This window comes from Petaurus breviceps, unplaced genomic scaffold (genome assembly GCF_028583685.1).
Source record: "Petaurus breviceps papuanus isolate PSGF00001 unplaced genomic scaffold, PetGlider_PUasm1.0 90723, whole genome shotgun sequence".
NCBI classification, from domain to species: domain Eukaryota; kingdom Metazoa; phylum Chordata; class Mammalia; order Diprotodontia; family Petauridae; genus Petaurus; species Petaurus breviceps.
In genome coordinates this window covers 9,613,296-9,631,437 of record NW_027187323.1, presented here as the reverse complement: position 1 = coordinate 9,631,437, position 18,142 = coordinate 9,613,296, and the positions used below count along the sequence as shown (strand labels likewise).

The 18,142-nt window shown below is 34.7% G+C and overlaps 1 protein-coding gene across 1 annotated transcript in view; it reads left to right on the top strand.

Annotated features, from left to right (window-relative positions):
• The window catches only part of ARHGAP15 (Rho GTPase activating protein 15), an 859,970-nt gene that overhangs the window by 494,935 nt on the left and 346,893 nt on the right, over window positions 1–18,142 (top strand). The window contains exon 9 of the mRNA XM_069066760.1: window positions 825–947. Coding sequence (XP_068922861.1) covers window positions 825–947 — 123 coding nt within the window. The remainder of the gene's footprint in view (window positions 1–824; window positions 948–18,142) is intronic.

Here is an 18,142-nt window from a genome sequence, read left to right as displayed (position 1 = left end):
TGTGTATTTTGGACCACAAAAGATGCTTAAATTAGCTAAATTCTATGTAATCTGAAGGTAATTTGAATATATAGTTAGGTGTGCTCAGTGCCCATAAAATGCTTCCCAACATTTTTATGCTATTTTGTTTTGGGGTCTATTATTATCAAGCCAATGGACATTTGTTAATTATGTACTATGTGGCAGACACTGCAATAGATGATGGGATAAGAAGACATTAAGGAGATAATCCCTGACCTCAATAAGCACATATTGTCCATGTAGGGGTAGGGGTTGTAGAGATACAGTAAATGCATAGGTAAATAATTACAGAATATGCAAGCTAATTTCAAAAGAAGAGCACTAATAAGATATATACTGAGACAGCATCAAGAGATACAATGCATATACAGAGAAGTAATTAAAACCTTACATATTTTATTTTATGTATTTAAAATATTATTTTACTTAAAGGCTTCTTTCTTGCCAAAAGAGTCTGCAATGACAAAATTAACAACTCCTGAGACAGAGGATATTCCCTTTATCCAGAAGATATAGTCCAAAAATGAAGTGATCAGATTCAGTTATCTGAGCCATTGTGACTATATCAGGTTGATCATACACACACTTCAAGAACACAAAATCACTAATACTTACACTTGAGAAAGCATCACATACATATGTGCTAAATATATATATTTATACATATATGTATGTATATATATGAGAGAGAGTCAGTCTGTCTTATGGTACATGCTTTCTGACTAAGGTTCTCAATTTATATTTGCATGAAATAATAACAATAAAAGGGAGATTTACCAAAAGTCTTTCTTTTTTATCTCCAGTATTCAGACTACAGCACAGTGTTTCTGATACAAGTGACAAAAGCAGAGTCAAAAGCAGATTAAAGAAATTCATTAACCGAAGACCTTCCCTGAAAACTCTTCAAGAAAAAGGACTTATTAAAGGTACAGTGGATTTTGTGTTTTTAATCTAATGGTTAAAAAGAATCATAATTAGGTATTTTGTATCCAGAACCTCTGCTACAAACTACTCCTATGACAAGTGGGACAAAATGTGCCCCCAGTATTTATTCATTGGTAGCAAAAATTATTAGTAATACAAATACTAATGAGGATGAAGATTATAACAATTAACAATATATAAAGTTTCAAGGTTTGCAAAGTGTTTCATACAGGTTATGCCATTAGATCCTAAACACAACCTTTTGAGAGAAATATTATTACTTCCATTTTACCAATAAGAAAATTGACACCAAGAGAAGTGAAATAACATTCCCAAGATCACACAGTTAATAATCATGTGAGGCAGTATTTGAACTTAGTTCTCTTTGATTTCATGTCCAACACTCTGACACTATATCACCTACCTGCTTCAATTAAACAGATAGTGGGGGAAGGACAGCATGATATAGAAGCAGAGACTCTGGGACAACATCATGAAGTCATTTCTGTGGATACCAAATGGGATTGGATGGAAAGGAGCAACATAATATAGGAATTCCTAGTGAAGATTTTTTTTTCTTGTAAAGTAGTGCTAAGTGTTTTTATATTTGCTGTTGAACAGATAGATGCAAGAAATATCAAAGGAATGAAGGACCCTCTAAATTTGATGCCCTTGGACAAGACTTTTTTTACTCTGTCTTATGGTATTAATAATTAAATATTACTATACTCATTCTAACACTATTAATCTTAGACAAGCAACCTAATTCTCTGAGCCTCTGAGAAGGTATTTTGGATCATCTAAGGGAATGTGGTGATGAAAGGATGCATTGACTTTCGAATCAGGGGACCTAAGTTCAATCTTAACTCTGATGCTTAACTCTGATGACTGGTGAGACCTTGGATAAATCACTTAAACCCACGTCAGACTTATTTTCCTCACCTATAAAAAGAAAGGATTATACAGGATGGCTTTTTAGGTCCCTTCTAGGTCCATATATCTATGGTATTATGAATGCTTTCATTCTGCAGATATGGAACCCAAAGTAATTCATTCCTTTCTGTCCAAATAAAATACTTAGCCAAAATGTTAGAAAGTCCAGATATAAGACACAGAAAACTAGTTAAATTGAACTCTTCACTCTTTACAATTAAGTTGAAAGAGATATTATTTTATAAACAAGTAAAATAGAGATCTTAAAACTTACTAGTATTTTTCAATATGAAAATTTTTTAATATCTACAATTGGTTTGACATATGAATGCAAGACAACTTCTAGAATACAATTTGTAATAATCATCAGTAATATAGAAATGGATATGTATTCTGCATATTTATAAGACAAGTTTGATTCAAATATCATACAGAAACACATTTATATGGTCTTAAAGACAGAGGAAGCTTTTTTAATGGTGGTGTCATTGGGAGACAGTATTCACAACTATTTCATAGTATTATATTGGATTTTTCCCTTTATTGCTTTCAGTTTTAGGGACAAAATTTATATTCTAATTAACTGCATATAAAGTTCTTTCAACTTATTTGGCAAAGCACCACTTTTAGAGTTAGAGTATTGCTTTAGGTTAATATACTACCCTGAGAAATCTAAGCATATAATCAACTACAACCACCCCAACTTTATGCATAAAGCCTTAAGGTTAACATAGAGTTCAAAAAGTCTAGATTCAGTAGCAGAGCCAAGACCCAATCAAAATGCTGAGAAACTATTAACTCAGACCTTTCTCAGAACTCAAGAGTTACTATATTCCTGAATATAGTCTTAATATTGATATAATGGAATGTCAGGGAAAAAATCAGATGAGTTAATTGCATATCTGATAGCTCCATTAAATTTTAACCCTCACCAGCCCAAAGATTCAGGATTCATTAACAAGGATAATATTATGGCAAATCGACATGAAATGTTGATTTCATAAAGTTCAATTATTTTATTAAGTGGCAATTTTTCCTTCATATATTTCCTGTTTTTAAAATCCAGTATATTTCTTAGGTATAATTTAGTTTTAAATATGATTTTCCCTCAAAAATGTGATTTTTTTTTAACTGAGCAAAAGTCAACAATCCAAATTTAAAACCACAGGATATGTCAGATTCCCCATAAAAATTATTATATTAAAGGTGTGGAAGCTTTACTCTGTCATTCTTTCATTAACATCAGTAAGTTTTGATCAGTAAGAAAAAGGAGGGAGGGAGGGAGAGAAAGAAGGAAGGAAGGAAGGAAGGAAGGAAGGAAGGAAGGAAGGAAGGAAGGAAGGAAGGAAGGAAGGAAGGAAGGAAGGAAGGAAGGAAGGAAGGAAAAAAGAAAGGAAGGAAGGAACCAAGGAAGGAAGGAACCAAGGAAGGCAGGAAAGGAGTATTTTTTTTAATGTCAGTAGGGTTAAGTATGCTTAATAACTTTCAACTAGGAGAGAATCTTGATTATTATAACTCCAATTTATGTAGCACTTAAGATTTGAAAAAGTCTTTTTCTATAACAACTAAAGTAGGAATTACAAGTATTAAAATCCCCTTTTTTTGCCAGATAAAGAAAGCAAGGCTCTGAGAGATTAGAGATGGTTTTCCCAGGGTCAGGTAGCTAGTGAGTATATGAGTTGGGATTATAATCCAGGTATCCTGATTTCAAATCAAATTCTTTTATCAAAATAATTAAGGTGCTTCATAATCTTTCTCTAACAATCATAAATTTTTCTTAAAAAGTAAATATTGTTTCCATTACTATATTTAATTTTCCTTATCTGGACCAAGGACTTTATTAATAAAATGAAGAGGATCTCAACTGGTGGCTTGTTTTTTAAAATTCAATTTCATTTTATTTGCATGTCACAATTCTCTCCCTCAACCATTCCCCTCCCCCCCCCACAAGAAATCAAGAAAAACAAAATCCATTACAAAAAAATGTATTGTCAAACAAAATAAATTCCCACACCAGTCCTGTCCAAGAAAATAAAATAAAATCAGCTTCAATTTGCACTGATATTGCAACACCTCTCTATCTAAAGCAGGGTAGCATGTTTTATCACAATGAATTATAGTTTATCATTGTTTTTATCAGAATTCCTAAATCTTTTGGAAGTGTTTGTATTTACTATATTGTTATTATCACACAAGTCTCCTGGTTCTGCTCATGTCACTTTACATTAGTTCATACAAGTCTTCACATTTTTCTCTATAACCATCTTCTTCATCCTTTCTTAATGCATAATATCCATCACATTTATATACCATAATTTGTTTGACCATCCCCCATCCTTTGCCAGGTTAGTTTATTTTTGATAAGTTATTGAAAAAAAACTTTCTCTAAATAGCATGTGAGGGAGTGATATAATGAGAAGACCCTTGGATCAGGACTTAAAAGATATAGTTTCAAATAGTTCTGTTGTTTTCTGCCTGCATGACCTTTGGCAAATCACTTCTCTGGACCTGAATTTCCTCCTCTATGAAATGAGGGGGTGAACGAGGGCAATCTGAGGGTCCCTTCTACCTTTTTATCAATGATTCTATGAGATCTCTAAGGTTTCTATCCAGCCCTAAATCCTAAGAAGCTGAAGGAACATATTTCCATTTTCTGTTCAGAGCAAAGTTAGCCCATGTTGGGACTCAAATTATTTTCATTGTTATCATGATGTTTATCAGAGCAGCATCTCCATAGTGCTTGATAGGAAAATAATGTTTATCTAGGAGACTAAAAATCACCTCAAACATACTATTTCTGCAAAATGTGTACTATGCAAGTTCTTGTAGAAACATCCCAAATTATGTCAATCTGGCTTTAAATTCTAACATAATGAAATATTTTTGGTTTTTTAATGGGATTAAGAAGAAAAAAAATATTCCTAGTGCAAGAAACTACTGATAACCAATAGAATAAGCAAGCACCAAGTATATTATATGCAATGATTGCCCCTAGAAAAACTCATCCAAATAACTCAGGTGAGTATAGTGTTAATTATGCCATTGTAAGTGTAGGTGCTCTAAAAAGCTTTCAATTTCCATCAAGTGCCATTCATATTTGCCAAATGCACTATCAAGCTCTCAGGTGTGTATGGAATTTCATTATTTTTTTATATTATATATCAGATTAGAACCCATGCTCCAGTGAATTGAGTGTGTAAATTCAGACAAAAGAACGCATGTTAGAGTGGTTCATAGGTGTTTCTGTGTGTATCCTCCATTTGTTTTAGACCTCTTTTTGCTCATATTGGCTAATGACTCTGTCGCTCTAGACAAACCTAAATATGCCAGCTTTTAAATACTAGATTTGATACTCAAGAAAAGGAAACACTTTGAACATAATTTTCAGAAATTAAGGCAATATTTTTATACCACAACTTAGAGGTAAAATTTCTTAGAGGTAAATTCTACAGAGGCAGATAACCAGTGACATTGAGGCTATGGCCAACTTCTGTTTAAATACGCCCTATGATAAGAGCATAATATAGTGGAAAGAGAACTGAATCTGAAAGAACTGGATTCAAAAGCTTTCTTTGTTTATATTTAGATTACCTTAGTGAAGTGCTTGTACTTTTTCTGAACCTCAATTTCCTCATTTTTAAAGTGGAAGGGGATAGAATATCAACTTGTAAGGCTATTTGTCCTTTTTGGACCATTCTAATAATCAGGAAAGATAGTTGTTCTAGTCAGTTGTTTCAGCCAGTTCCTGATTCTATCAATCATCTAGCATTTATTAAGTGCCTACTATATTACTATGCTAGATATAATAGATAGGGATAGATAGGGATATAATGACAAAACATTTAAAAAGCTTCCATTGAAAGATACATACATACATATATACATATAGATACAAATATACATACATAATCTTTCTCTTCTTTCAAGGCATTGTTCAAGTACCACTTTCTACCTAGATGCATGATGGAGAGATAGATAGATGGAAAGGCTTTACATGGAAAGTGGTGCTTTGCACAGTATCTTGAAAGAAATGAGAGATTCCATGAAGTGGAGGTGAAGCAAAAGTGGATTCCAGGAATGGGAGATGGCCATTGAAAAAATAGGAAGATGGGAAATGGAATGATATGTGTAATGGATGAAGGGAGGACTAACTTGACTAGAGCTAGATGATAAAGTGCAGCAAAAGGAATAATATTTAATTAGACATAAGAGTTAGGTTGGAGTCAAGTTGAAAATGGTTGTATAAGCACCATCAATACCTTAGTTATTGTGCCAATAGTTCTTGTCATTCATAACTTTGATAAGCATATCATTTATTACTTCTCTAAAGTCATTGGTCACACAAAGCCAAGGACTAATCCTTGGAGGTGCTTTGGTGCAGATGATCCACCAGGTTAAGATCAATCCATTGTTCAAGTGTGCCCTAGAGATAATCAGTGGTTTAGAGCTGATCTGAATTCTTGAGTCAGAAACCCTGAATTCAAATGTGTTGTTGACTACATACGTAAAATTGGGAAAGTTGTCTGTCCCAGTGGTGGACCTCAATTTCCTTATCTGAAAAGGGAGGAACTTGGACTAAATGCCTCTGAGGGCCCTTCCAACTCTCAATCTAGATTATACTTACACTCTATGAACTAATTCCAATCCTAAATGCATTAAGTCCACACTTCTCCATCTTTCCTTAAAGGTTGTGGTGAAAAAGGGACAAAATTCTTGCTGAAATAGATCATTTCTATAATCTTCCCTGACAGACTAGTAACTCTATAAAAAAATATAGTCTGACCTCACTTGTTTTTAATTATTCTGGTTCTCATAAACTGTCCCTTTAATAACCTGTTCTAAAATTTTACTAGAAATTAATGTCAAGTTCAGTGACCTCTAATTTGTATTAATAAATATATTTATATTTTTAAATTTACAAATTTATTTAGATATTTTACTTCATTTGATCCTCAATTTCATTCTGTGGGATATATGCTACAATTATCCCCATTTTGCAGGTAAGAAAATTGAGACTAAGTAAGGTAAAATGACTTGGCCAGGGTCTCATACCAATAGCAAAAAAAAATCTGAGTCAGGATTTTAACTAAGGTCTCCCTGTCTCCAACTTTAGTCCTCTATCCATTATGCCACTTAGTGAATTATTTACCTTCTGAATTATCTACCTTTTTCTTTCTGAAAAATTGGAATAGTTGCCCCACTCCCATCCCAGATCCATTAATCTCACATTAGCAATCACATCCACATGTTCTTTCAAAATCTGGAGATGTTAATTTGGAGAAGCCAGATAACTTCACCTCACTAAGCACAGAAAGATCCTCTTTTGCTGTCTTGGCTTCTTTTGAACTGTTTTTGTTATGTCTTTCCTAACTCAAAGATTATACTCCTCAGTACAGAAGAGAAGAAGAGAGACAGAGATAGAATGTGTGGGAAGGGGAGAGGGAGAAGGAAGAGAGGAATAAGGAGAGGGAAAGGGGGAGAGAGTTGACTAGTTTTGCCTTAGTTCCATCTTCCATTAACTTCCCAGTGATTATAAGAAGGAGTTTTAGCTTTTCTTTCATCTTCCTCTAGCTCCCAACATATCTTTTTTTTTCTTTTGAAAGGCCACCATTATTGCTTTTCCAGTATTGTCTTTTACCTCTGGCAAATTGCACCTTAACCTTGTTGATATTATTCTTATAGAATTTTGCCATTATTTAGTATTTATCTTCAGTTACCTGTACACACTTGTATCTCTCATGTATATCATTTGAAAAATGTGAGGTTTTAGATGAGTTTTCTGGGTGTCCACTCTGGAATTTTTTGTAAAATTTTTGTAAAAATGTGTTGCTAGAATTTTGTTCTTAAGCTCTTCACATCGTTCTTGTGCTGACTTGTTTTAGAGTATCACTACAGGGTGCCTCTCTATTAAGTTTTTTAACCTAGCCTATCTCTGAAGTCATTGAAAAAGTTTTCTGTTAAAATATAGAACTAATTCAGCTCAATTCAATAAGCATTGAACACCTATATTGAAAAGTTTTATGCTTGACTCTGGGAGTACTTATACTCAAATGGACTCATGTACTGATTGATTACAATGTTCCCTCTAATGATTCAATGATCCCATTTAAAATATAAAAACAATTTCTATCCTCCAGAAGCATACGTTCTACATATCAAACTGCTGTCCAACATCATATTAACTATCATAAGCACTAAGATGGTAAAGTTCTTGTCATTTCAACCTTAATAGATTAGATACATTTGGATATAGTTTCATGCACAGAATCACTAAGATTAGCAGGAACTGAAATAATATTATACCCTCCCTTTGATTTAGCATGTACCAGGAAAGAACCACAGGATACCTTTTAGATCCACAAATCAAATCTAAAGAACAGAAGGGTCAAACAATTTATCTAAGCCTGTAAAGCAAATTAGTAACCAAGATGGTCATACAAACTATCTCACTTGAATTTTAGTTGAGGTTTTGATACAGGTACACCAAGCACTTTTCAAATCAAAGCAGTAGAATCTGGCTTTTTTTTTGGAATGGAGATGGTGATGGGGAAAGATAGTAATTTTCTTCCTTTTTGTTATGATCATCAAAATATGATTCACACTTGGATGCCCTGGATTCTCAAGTCTGATTCACACTGAGGCTCACTGAATACTCGTGCAAGGTCATATTTTTTTTTCTTCTAAGTGCACCCACTTACTTGCATTTTGTCATCTAATTGTCTGGACATCCAAGTAATTACCCAGAGAGATACAACTAATTGTTTAAGGTTTCCATCATATGAGAAACTAATGTCATTAAAATGATAGTGTTTTTGTAAAGTGTGTCAAATATCTTTTTTTAAGGGGGGGTAAGGAGGGAATTGCAGTTCAGATTGTAATTGCAAATTGTCAGCCCTAAACTTTCCACCTCTGTTATGTCTATGTATATATGAGGATTGTTGAGTAAGAGGAAAGTATTTTAAAAATAATTTGTTAGAGCTGATATATGACAGTGTAACCTATTTGTCACATTGTTAATTTAAGCAAAATATATATGAGCAACACTGCAATATAGCTCCAAGCAGAGGCTTGCTCTGGTTTTGTCACTTTATCATTGTTAGTCTGAGAATAATTGTATTCAAATTTATATACTGGGGCATGGGTCTTCTGCCTGAAACACTCACACAACTTCTAGAATATGCACTAATGTGCTTGAAAAATATCTTATAAATCTTCTCTTTTTTACTACTTTGTGGTTCATAATTGAACTGTGATCCTTACGTGTGAGCTATGTCATGATTTAATATTGGCCAAAATTAATAGCCAACCTCAAGCTTCATCTTGGCCTATGAGCTTCCTGGTTCCTCTGCATTTATAGTCCACATCCAGTTACTATTATTTAAAGGCTCCGGTGAGCAAATGTGTTGGTAATAGAGTACCAGCCAATTGGTTTCATTCCATAATAAAATACCAGTCACAATGAAAGATGGAGAAAGGTGGAAGAAAATGTTACCTAGGTAGCAGGTTATGCCCATAACGTTTCAAAGCTTGCTAGCCACAGGACAAATTAATTCAGGCCATTTCAGGAGTTAAAGGCTGAATAAAATTAGAGCAACAAGAGAAAATGAGCCTTGAGAAATGGGAGAGAAACAGATAAGAAAAGAAAAGAAAAAAAGAAGCCAGCACAATGAATGCATTTTCCACTAGCACATAGAATTATTTTCTTATGGGTTGGCACCTACCTCAAAGGAGTTAGCATGTAATAATGTGTTTGGGAGATCCTGGCACCACGAGAATTTGATTCTTAGCATGTAAAAGAAAAATGAGATTTTCATTCAGATGACCCATTACTTTTTATAAGCTTTTACTACTAAGAAAACTTTTTTTTTAAAGTATCATGCCTTCTTACTTCCCTCCTTTCTTTTCCTTTTAAAGCATTTTTCTCAAATCAATTTACCTCTCCTCACACATATACACACAAAAAGATAAGGTCCCAGTCAACACTAGAATTTGGATAAAAACCCTGCACACTATGCCTTTTTTATGCAGATATGGAAGAGTGATGACAGCTAGCCACCCCTAGACCTATCATCATGCCATTAGCTCTGCCCCTTAGCAAGTCTTTGTGGGATTTCCTCACTCTTTGCAAGATATGGTTGATCTTGAAAATTGTAATTCCAGTCATTTAATCCTTTTTTTTTTCTGGAGAACCCTGCCTGAGATACTAGTCAGACCTTGGTGCTGATCTCCAAAATAAAGTTCCTTGGTCTAAAGCTTGCATTTAAAAACCTGAGCAACTTCGAGAAAATAAACAGGTATAGGCAAAGTCAAAAATTGAGTAACAGGGTCAGTATCTGACTTTGTTTTATAGTGTAACTCCACATTGTGCTTCAGAGAGAGCACCGATTATGATTTATACGCCGAGGATGTGTAAGACGCTAAACCTCTCCCCTTCTGCCAAAGCAAGTATGCTTCTGAAATCATATCCTCAATGAGATACAGATGACCAAATGTCAGGCTAATACATTGTTTCCTTCATGTGTCAGAATAGTGGTCTATGACCATTCTGATTCTCTGATCACATCTTAAACTTTTCCTTCTTTGAGGCTATGTGAAGAGGAGAAAGAGATATTGAGCTTTTGTCAGTGTTCAAAAGAATCTTTAAAAATATTAGGTTAGGTCTGGTTATGGATACCCTGCCATTCTTCAGCAGGAGTTCTTTTACTCAATAGTTCCCTCATGACACTTAGAGCTAGCATCACAAGCAACTATGAATATGCTCTAGCTTAGCTCTTGTTAGTTTTTCTGAGCCTCCCTAGACCCCTTGAGCAGGATCTGCAGGATTTGTAAGCCTCTAACTTTCCCTTTTGTAATTTTTCTAATTCCCCATTTTACACTCTGTTTGAGGCTATGACTGATCTTTGTGAGAACATGGGTAATCCTTAACTGGGGGGGAAAGTAAAATTTCCTAATGATCTAATAAATAAGAATTTAAACAAGTATCTAGGTGGATAGAATGTTTTACATGGTTTGGAGAGAGTTGGGTTTCAATCGAGCCAGTAAAATGGAACTACTCATTACAAAGAAAGAAATTGAGGGCTCTCATCATTTGCACCAGTCATGCTTTTATGCATTGAGGATAAGAAAACTTAGGACCAATACCTGCCCACCAGGATTTCAGTTTACTAAAGTTTTGAAATACCCCAGTAGATGCAATATTAATACAAAAATTTCAATTCTATACTTTCAATTTCAAGTTAAGGTCCATTCCATTCCCTAAACCCCACTACCATCTTTAACACCCTTGATATTTTGACTTTCAATCAGTAAATCAACATGTATCCTTTATGCTCCTTTTTATTATGGGTCCTTTGGAATTGTCTCAAATCATTGTATTCATCAGAATAGCCAAGTCTTTCACAGTTGATGATCATTTCTGTTACTATATACAATGATCCCCTGGCTCTTCTCACTACCCTTTGCATCAGTTCCTGTGGTCTTTGCCATATCTTTCTGAAACCACCACCCATTTCTTATAGCACAATAGTACTCAATCACAATCATGATGCCACATGTTCAGTCTTTTTCCAATTGATGAGCATCTCCTCAATTTCCTATTCATTGTCACCACAAAAACAGCTACTATAAATATTTATGTACAAATAGATACTATTCCCTGTTTTATTATCTCTTTGGAATTCAGACCCAGCAATGTTATTGCTGTGTCTAAAGGTATGTACATTTTCATAGCATTTGGGGCATAGTTTCAAATTCTTCTCCAGAATAGTTAGAACAGTTCACTACTCCACCAACAAACAGTTCATAAATGTACCTATTCATCCCATACAGCATTTATCATTTCTGATAGGTGTGAGGTGGTACTTCAGAGTTGTTTTAATTTACCCTTCTCTAATCAATAGCAATTTAGAGCATTTTTATAACACTATACATAGTTTTGGTTTCTTCTGAAAACTGCCTATTCATATCCTTGGATCATTTATCAACTGAGGAATGGCTCTTATTTTTATTAATTTCACTCAGTTCTATAGTCAGTGTGTATTTGAAATGAGGCTTTTATCGGAGAAACTTGTTGTAAACATTTGTATATTATTTCATTGCCTATGGTACTTTTTTACATAATGTAGTTTCTCTGATTATCTCTTTTAATTAGGTCTATTTTTGCTTTTGCTATGTCTGAGATCGTGATTGTGATCCTTCCATCTTTTTGTCCCTCTCTCGCCAAGCTATTCAATTATTTTCATAGTTTTCTTATATCACTCTCATTTCTTTTCCCAATTTTTCCTCTATAATCCTTATATCTTATTTTTAATGCTTCCAGGAATTCTTGCTAGCCTTGGTTCCAATTAGCATTTTTCTTTGAGGCTTTTGTTTTTTGCAGGTTTTTTTTTACATTGCTGTCTTCTTTTGAGTTAATGTCTTGGTGTTCCCTGCCACCATAGCAGCTTTTTATGGTCAAATTATTTTTTGTTGTTGTTCTTTGCTCATTTTTCTGGTCTATTTCTTGACTTTGAACTTTATATTGGGCTCTGTTCACCTGGGCCTGGGGAGGTACTGTCCCAAACTTCAGGTTCTTTTTGTGCTGCTGTTTTCAGAGCTACTTCTGAGAGTCTGCAAGTTTTTCATATTTCTAACATGGTATTATCCCAGGAGGGGTATAGTCTCTCATCTCCTTGTTTGTGGTTTGGTATTCACCCAGAAAGTGCCTCTGGTGCCCTGCAGTCACACGTACCAGTGCTCCTCTCTGCTGTAACCAGGGTTCCCTTGTGACTGACTGCCAGCTCTCCTCTCTACCCTGGAACTGCAACCTTCAACTGTTTGTGGGCAGTAGAGTTGCCAATCAGTATTCAACATCCAATATCCAATATCAGTTTCCAGCCAGTGCCAGCCAAGGGTCCCCTGTAATCTCTTTCTGACTAGTTGGTCTATGCTCTTACTGTCTCTGGGCTTCTGAAGCTGCTGCTGTTGCCACCGCTGCATACATAGACTCTAAAGCAGCCCTCTACCCCAGTGTCACAGATTTCTCCTGTCAACTTTTTAAGTTTTCTTAGGCCAGAAAAAAATATCTCACCCAGACCTGTTTTTGACCCTGCTGCTCCAAATTGTGATTTGAGGTGTTATTTTAAAGTTGTTTGGAGGGGAATGTTGGCGGTGTTCAGTTGCCTGACTGAATGACTGCCCCTAATCTGCCATGTTGGCTCTACCACCACCCCACACACTCTTTATTTTTTATGATAATATACATAAAAGAGTTTGAGAGGTCTAGAGGTTATATGTCATGTGCACCCTTTTAATCTCTCACATTTTGAAATTAAAGGATAGAAAAGATGAATGAATGCCCCAAATTTGTTTTGAATATGCCTCATTCATTATCTTCTAGCTGGACTGAAGTGAGGGTAGCAATGTGAGCATAACTGAGTGGATCAGGTGAATTATACTATTTCCTGTCAGCTTTGATGGCTGGTTCCTGCTCATAAAAGGTACATTTTCCTGTGGCTTTAATTCTCATTTATGATATGACCCACAAATTGAATGACATATATTCCCTCAGTATTGTTTCTTTCTTCTGCCAGCATGAGGGGCTGTGTCAGTTCTCCATGCCCACCATCTTGACTACAAAGTTAAATGTACTCCTCTCCAGGAAGCAATGCAAACCAGACTGCCAAGCATATTATGAATATATTGCTCTTCTTAAAAATGCTTGTTGGTTTTTCATACTGGAGTATTGACTAACTGTCTCTGTTTGATGTATGGTTTACCAGCCTGATGTAGACTTATGGTTAGAGCTTAACTTGTTAGTTCTGCTTTTGCAGCCAATTCAGAATAACTACAGATGCCCCAAGATATTAAAATTGACTGTTCAAATGGACTCAGTGTGGGAGTTTCATTGGTTTTAAATTGATAACAGCTGAAAGAGTGAATGATTAAAGCTGTATATGGGCATAGTATACAGTCTTTTTGTATAAGCTTTTGTGAGCAGTCTCTACTATGTTGGGGGGTTTTTCCCTGTGATAGTCATTTTTACACAATCATTAGGTTAAAATTTTAAATGATGAACAAGAATATTTCAGGAGTCTATAGAGGGAATTATTTCTGAGAAACTGAAATAAACTTTGAGAAGATAAAGTAGGTTTCTATTCTTCAGGGAGCATTTAAATTTAAGTAGCATTCCATAAGGTGGTAATTGTGTCTATTTCCCAGGCATTTGAGTTAAATAAGCTATATAGGAAACATAAACTGTCATAATAGGAGGGTAGAAGTGTGGTGTACATCTCTTTTTTCAACTCATAAAAAGTGAAGTTCCAAAGTTCCCCATCACAGATAAATCAAACAAAGCCCTCCTTTTGCTTTTTTTTTATTCTTTGGGGAACAGTTATTATTGTTTTCATTATTTTAAAAGATGTTCTGGATACTTTCTTCCCACACATGGAATAAAAGAATTAAAAGGGGTGGGGGGATAACAACATTTTTTTCAACTGAAGGAGCAATACTTGAAATGAAAAAAGTATTAGGAAATGTGATTTTTTTTTTCATTTTAATATAGTTGCTTACAGAAAAATACAGATAGTTTCCCTTGCAGGGAAGGGGGAAGAAATCAAAGAGAAAATTTGTATCTAATACATCCCTCCTTCAGCTTATAAGGTAGCAATGCTTTAGTTCCCTGGATTCATAATAGCATAACCTGACTCTATTCTTTAGTCTTTCTTTTTTATCTTTGGTATGTGAAATGATAGATAGATAGTGAGAGAGAGAGACAGACAGATAGATTACCGACATGCTTGCATGCCTTGTCTGATCTAGTTATCTAGTAAACATAATCATTCTTAGTAAAATTAAATAAATTAGATTAATGTAAGAGAGTACTGATGCAAGTGAGTAATGTGCCTACCCAAATTTGTACACCTGTTAAGGTCCATTGAGTGAAAAATTGAGGTCATTCAATTAATTTGGTTAATATAAGAACATATAGAAAAACGCTGGCAATTTTTTAAAATTACTAATAGTGCAGTTAGAATTAGGTATCCTCGAATAGACAAAAGTCAAATGGAGCATCATCAAAGTAGCATATATTTTATGTGTCAGGAATCTATTAACTTAGAATGCCTAGATTACACAAAACACCCAGACATATACACAGAATACTGGGATTTTCCCTGTAGTAATTAAAAGAAAAAATGAAGGGACCGATTTTAAAAGTTGTTTCTTTGGGGTCAGGGTTCATTCTGATTCTTTTCTTCTGTTTTTATTAAAAACAGATTTGGCACACCTATATTTGTAAATGCTTGGCTTCATGTCTCCTTGAGATAGTCATGATCATCAAGGTTGTATTTTTATGTAAAGGTCTTTCTTGTAGGTGGTCAAAAGGCTGAAAGCTCATAAAGTCATTAATACCCTGAAATACTACTTCAGGGAAGAACAACAACAAAATAACAATTCCCTTTCAGTAGTTGTCAGTTTCCCTTTTAAAAAAAATATCATTTCCATATTTATTCACATCAGACAAGTCATGTATTTTGGATGAGATATTATCCAAGTTAAACACCAATGAGGGTCACTGGTTTGAATATATCATTTCCAAAATGTTCCTTTTGAACTTGGAACTCAAAACCACGAAAGGAAGACAAAAGCTGATCCAGTAACCCGAAGACTGTTTCTGCTAACTTCAGAATGAGGATCACAAAACCAGATACAGACAGATAACAATGTAGGTGGTTTGAGAACATCTTGAGCACTTGTCAAACAATCTTATATCTCCCGGAGGAGGAGTTGCTGTTCTCCTCATTATCCTACTGGATCACCTCATATGTTACATTCTCTTTATAACCACACAACCTATTGTTTCCATCTCTGACAATGCTTTTTCTTTAATGTTCTGAGCCCTTGAACATGCTAAAGGTTTTAATTTAAAAAAAATGAATTAGCAGCAGAGAACATTCCAAATCATATAAAGAATTTGACAGGACCTCAGTTAATTTTTGAGAAACAATTAACATGTCAAAGGCGGAAGTGAGAGCAAGGTTTTTTGGGGGGGTTTTGGTCATAAATCTGTTTACATAATTACCAACTAAGGAAGAAGTCATAAACATCTAATAAAGATAACTAAACCCAGCTCAGTCTTTTGTCAAAAAAAAAAATATAACCCCTAACAACATAATAGAATATGACAATTTTTAGTGAAGTCTCATTCTATCCACATGCACAAATGCTCAAAAAACCCACACAATGGAAAGGACTCTTTCTACAAGTTCAGTAGGAACTTTAGGAAAAACAAGAATGCTAGAAAGTACCAAGTGATAACATCCTGTAGGAGAAGCTCACATCTGTTTATTGGAGTTCCTATATTAATATGAAAGGGGACTATGGAAAATATGCCAGGTAATGAAGAAAGACTGAAGTTAATTTGAGACAGATTTCCACCTAACCAACTTTTCTTTTTGCCTGTCCCCTGGAAGATGTATTTGCAAAATATAGGTGCTTGCTATTGATTAGCGAAATGAAAAATAAAACAGTTCTGAGGTACCATCTCACACCTATCAGATTAGCTAAAATGACAGAAAAAGGAACTGATATATTTTGGAGGGGATATGGGAAAATTAGGACACTATGAACTCTTGGTGGAGTTGAGAACTGATGTGATCATTCTGGAGAGTAATTTATAACTATGCCTAATGGGCAATCGAACTGTACATACACTTTGTTTCAGCAATACTACTACTAGATCTATATCCCAAGAGATTTTTTAAAAGGAAATTTGTACAAAATAGTTGTAGCAGCTCTTATTCTGGTGACAAAGAATTGGAAATTGAGGGGATGCCCATCAATTGGGGAATGACTGAATAAGTTGTTGTGTATAGTTGTAATGGAATACTATTATACTGTAAGAAATGATGAACAGATTGACTTCAGAAAAACCTGGAAAGACATAGAAACTGATGCTAAGTGATGTGAACAGAACCAGGAGAACATTGTGCAAGTAACAGCAATATTATACAATGATTAGAACTGTGAATGACTTAACTATTTTTCAACAATACAGTGATCCAAGACAATTCCAAAGGACTCATGATGAAAAATGCTATCCACACAGAGAAAGAACTGGTGGAATATGAATGAAGATCGAGGCATACTATTCTTCATAATTATTTTTTCTTTTAATCTGTTTCTTTATTTGTGACATGGCTAATAAGGAAATACATTTTACATGTTTGCACATATATAATGTATATCAAATTGCTTACCATCTTAGGGATAACGAAGTTAAGGGAGGGAAAGAGAAAATTTGGAACTTAAAAAATTTTTTTAATAAATTTTAACAATTGTCTTTACATATAATTAGGAAAAAATAAAATACTACCTTTACAAAACAACAGCAACAAAACCTAAGTGCCTGGATCTTTTATACATAGTAACCCTGGCAAAATTAATTTGAAACTGTAGTCAGATGACCTAGGGTTGAAAATAGGCTCTCTACCACTTTCTACATGTAAGACCTTACTCAAGTCACTTCCCCTTTCTAGGGCTCATTTTCACTATTTGAAAACTGGGAGAGTTAGATTAGATGATCTCCAAGGTCTCTTTCAGCTTTAATGTATGACCTCTGAACCTAAGAGATTTCTTGGCCACCAATTAATGATAATAGTAGAAATTAGGTAAAAGGGAATCAGCTGGAGGTAATGACCCCAGCAGGCCTAGGGCCAAAATCCACAATCTCTTCAGTGCAATGAATTTGAGGTACAAACAGCAGTCCTGGTTTCTAAGAATAACGTGCATAGATAAATAGATAATATAAATCTGAAAAATTTTAGGAGCCATTAAATTTTACAGTCTTGAATGCTAAGTACACATATTTTTACTTCCCTCAGAGGGTCATGCTGAGCCACTAAAGTTCCTAAGCAGTCATAGGACCAGATCTCTGACAGTGGTATCAGAGATAATTTGGTGATGGGAGAGTGTTCAAGTAACAAGAATTACTAGGAAGCTATCGATATAGTGCAGATGGTTTGAAATAAGGACCCACATAAGAATGGTGTCAGTTTCGATAAAAAGGAGAGAATGGACCCAGAAGGGGCCTCAGATGTCATGCCAACCTTCTCATATTGTAGGTGAGGAAACAAGAACAGGGATATTGAGTAACTTCTTTAAGGTCCCATAGGGACTAAATATCAGAAATTGTAGCAGTGCAGAAATAGAATCAATGAATTTGTTTGCTGATTCTCTTCCTCTGCCCCCCCCACCTCTCTCTCTCTCTCTCTCTCTCTCTCTCTCT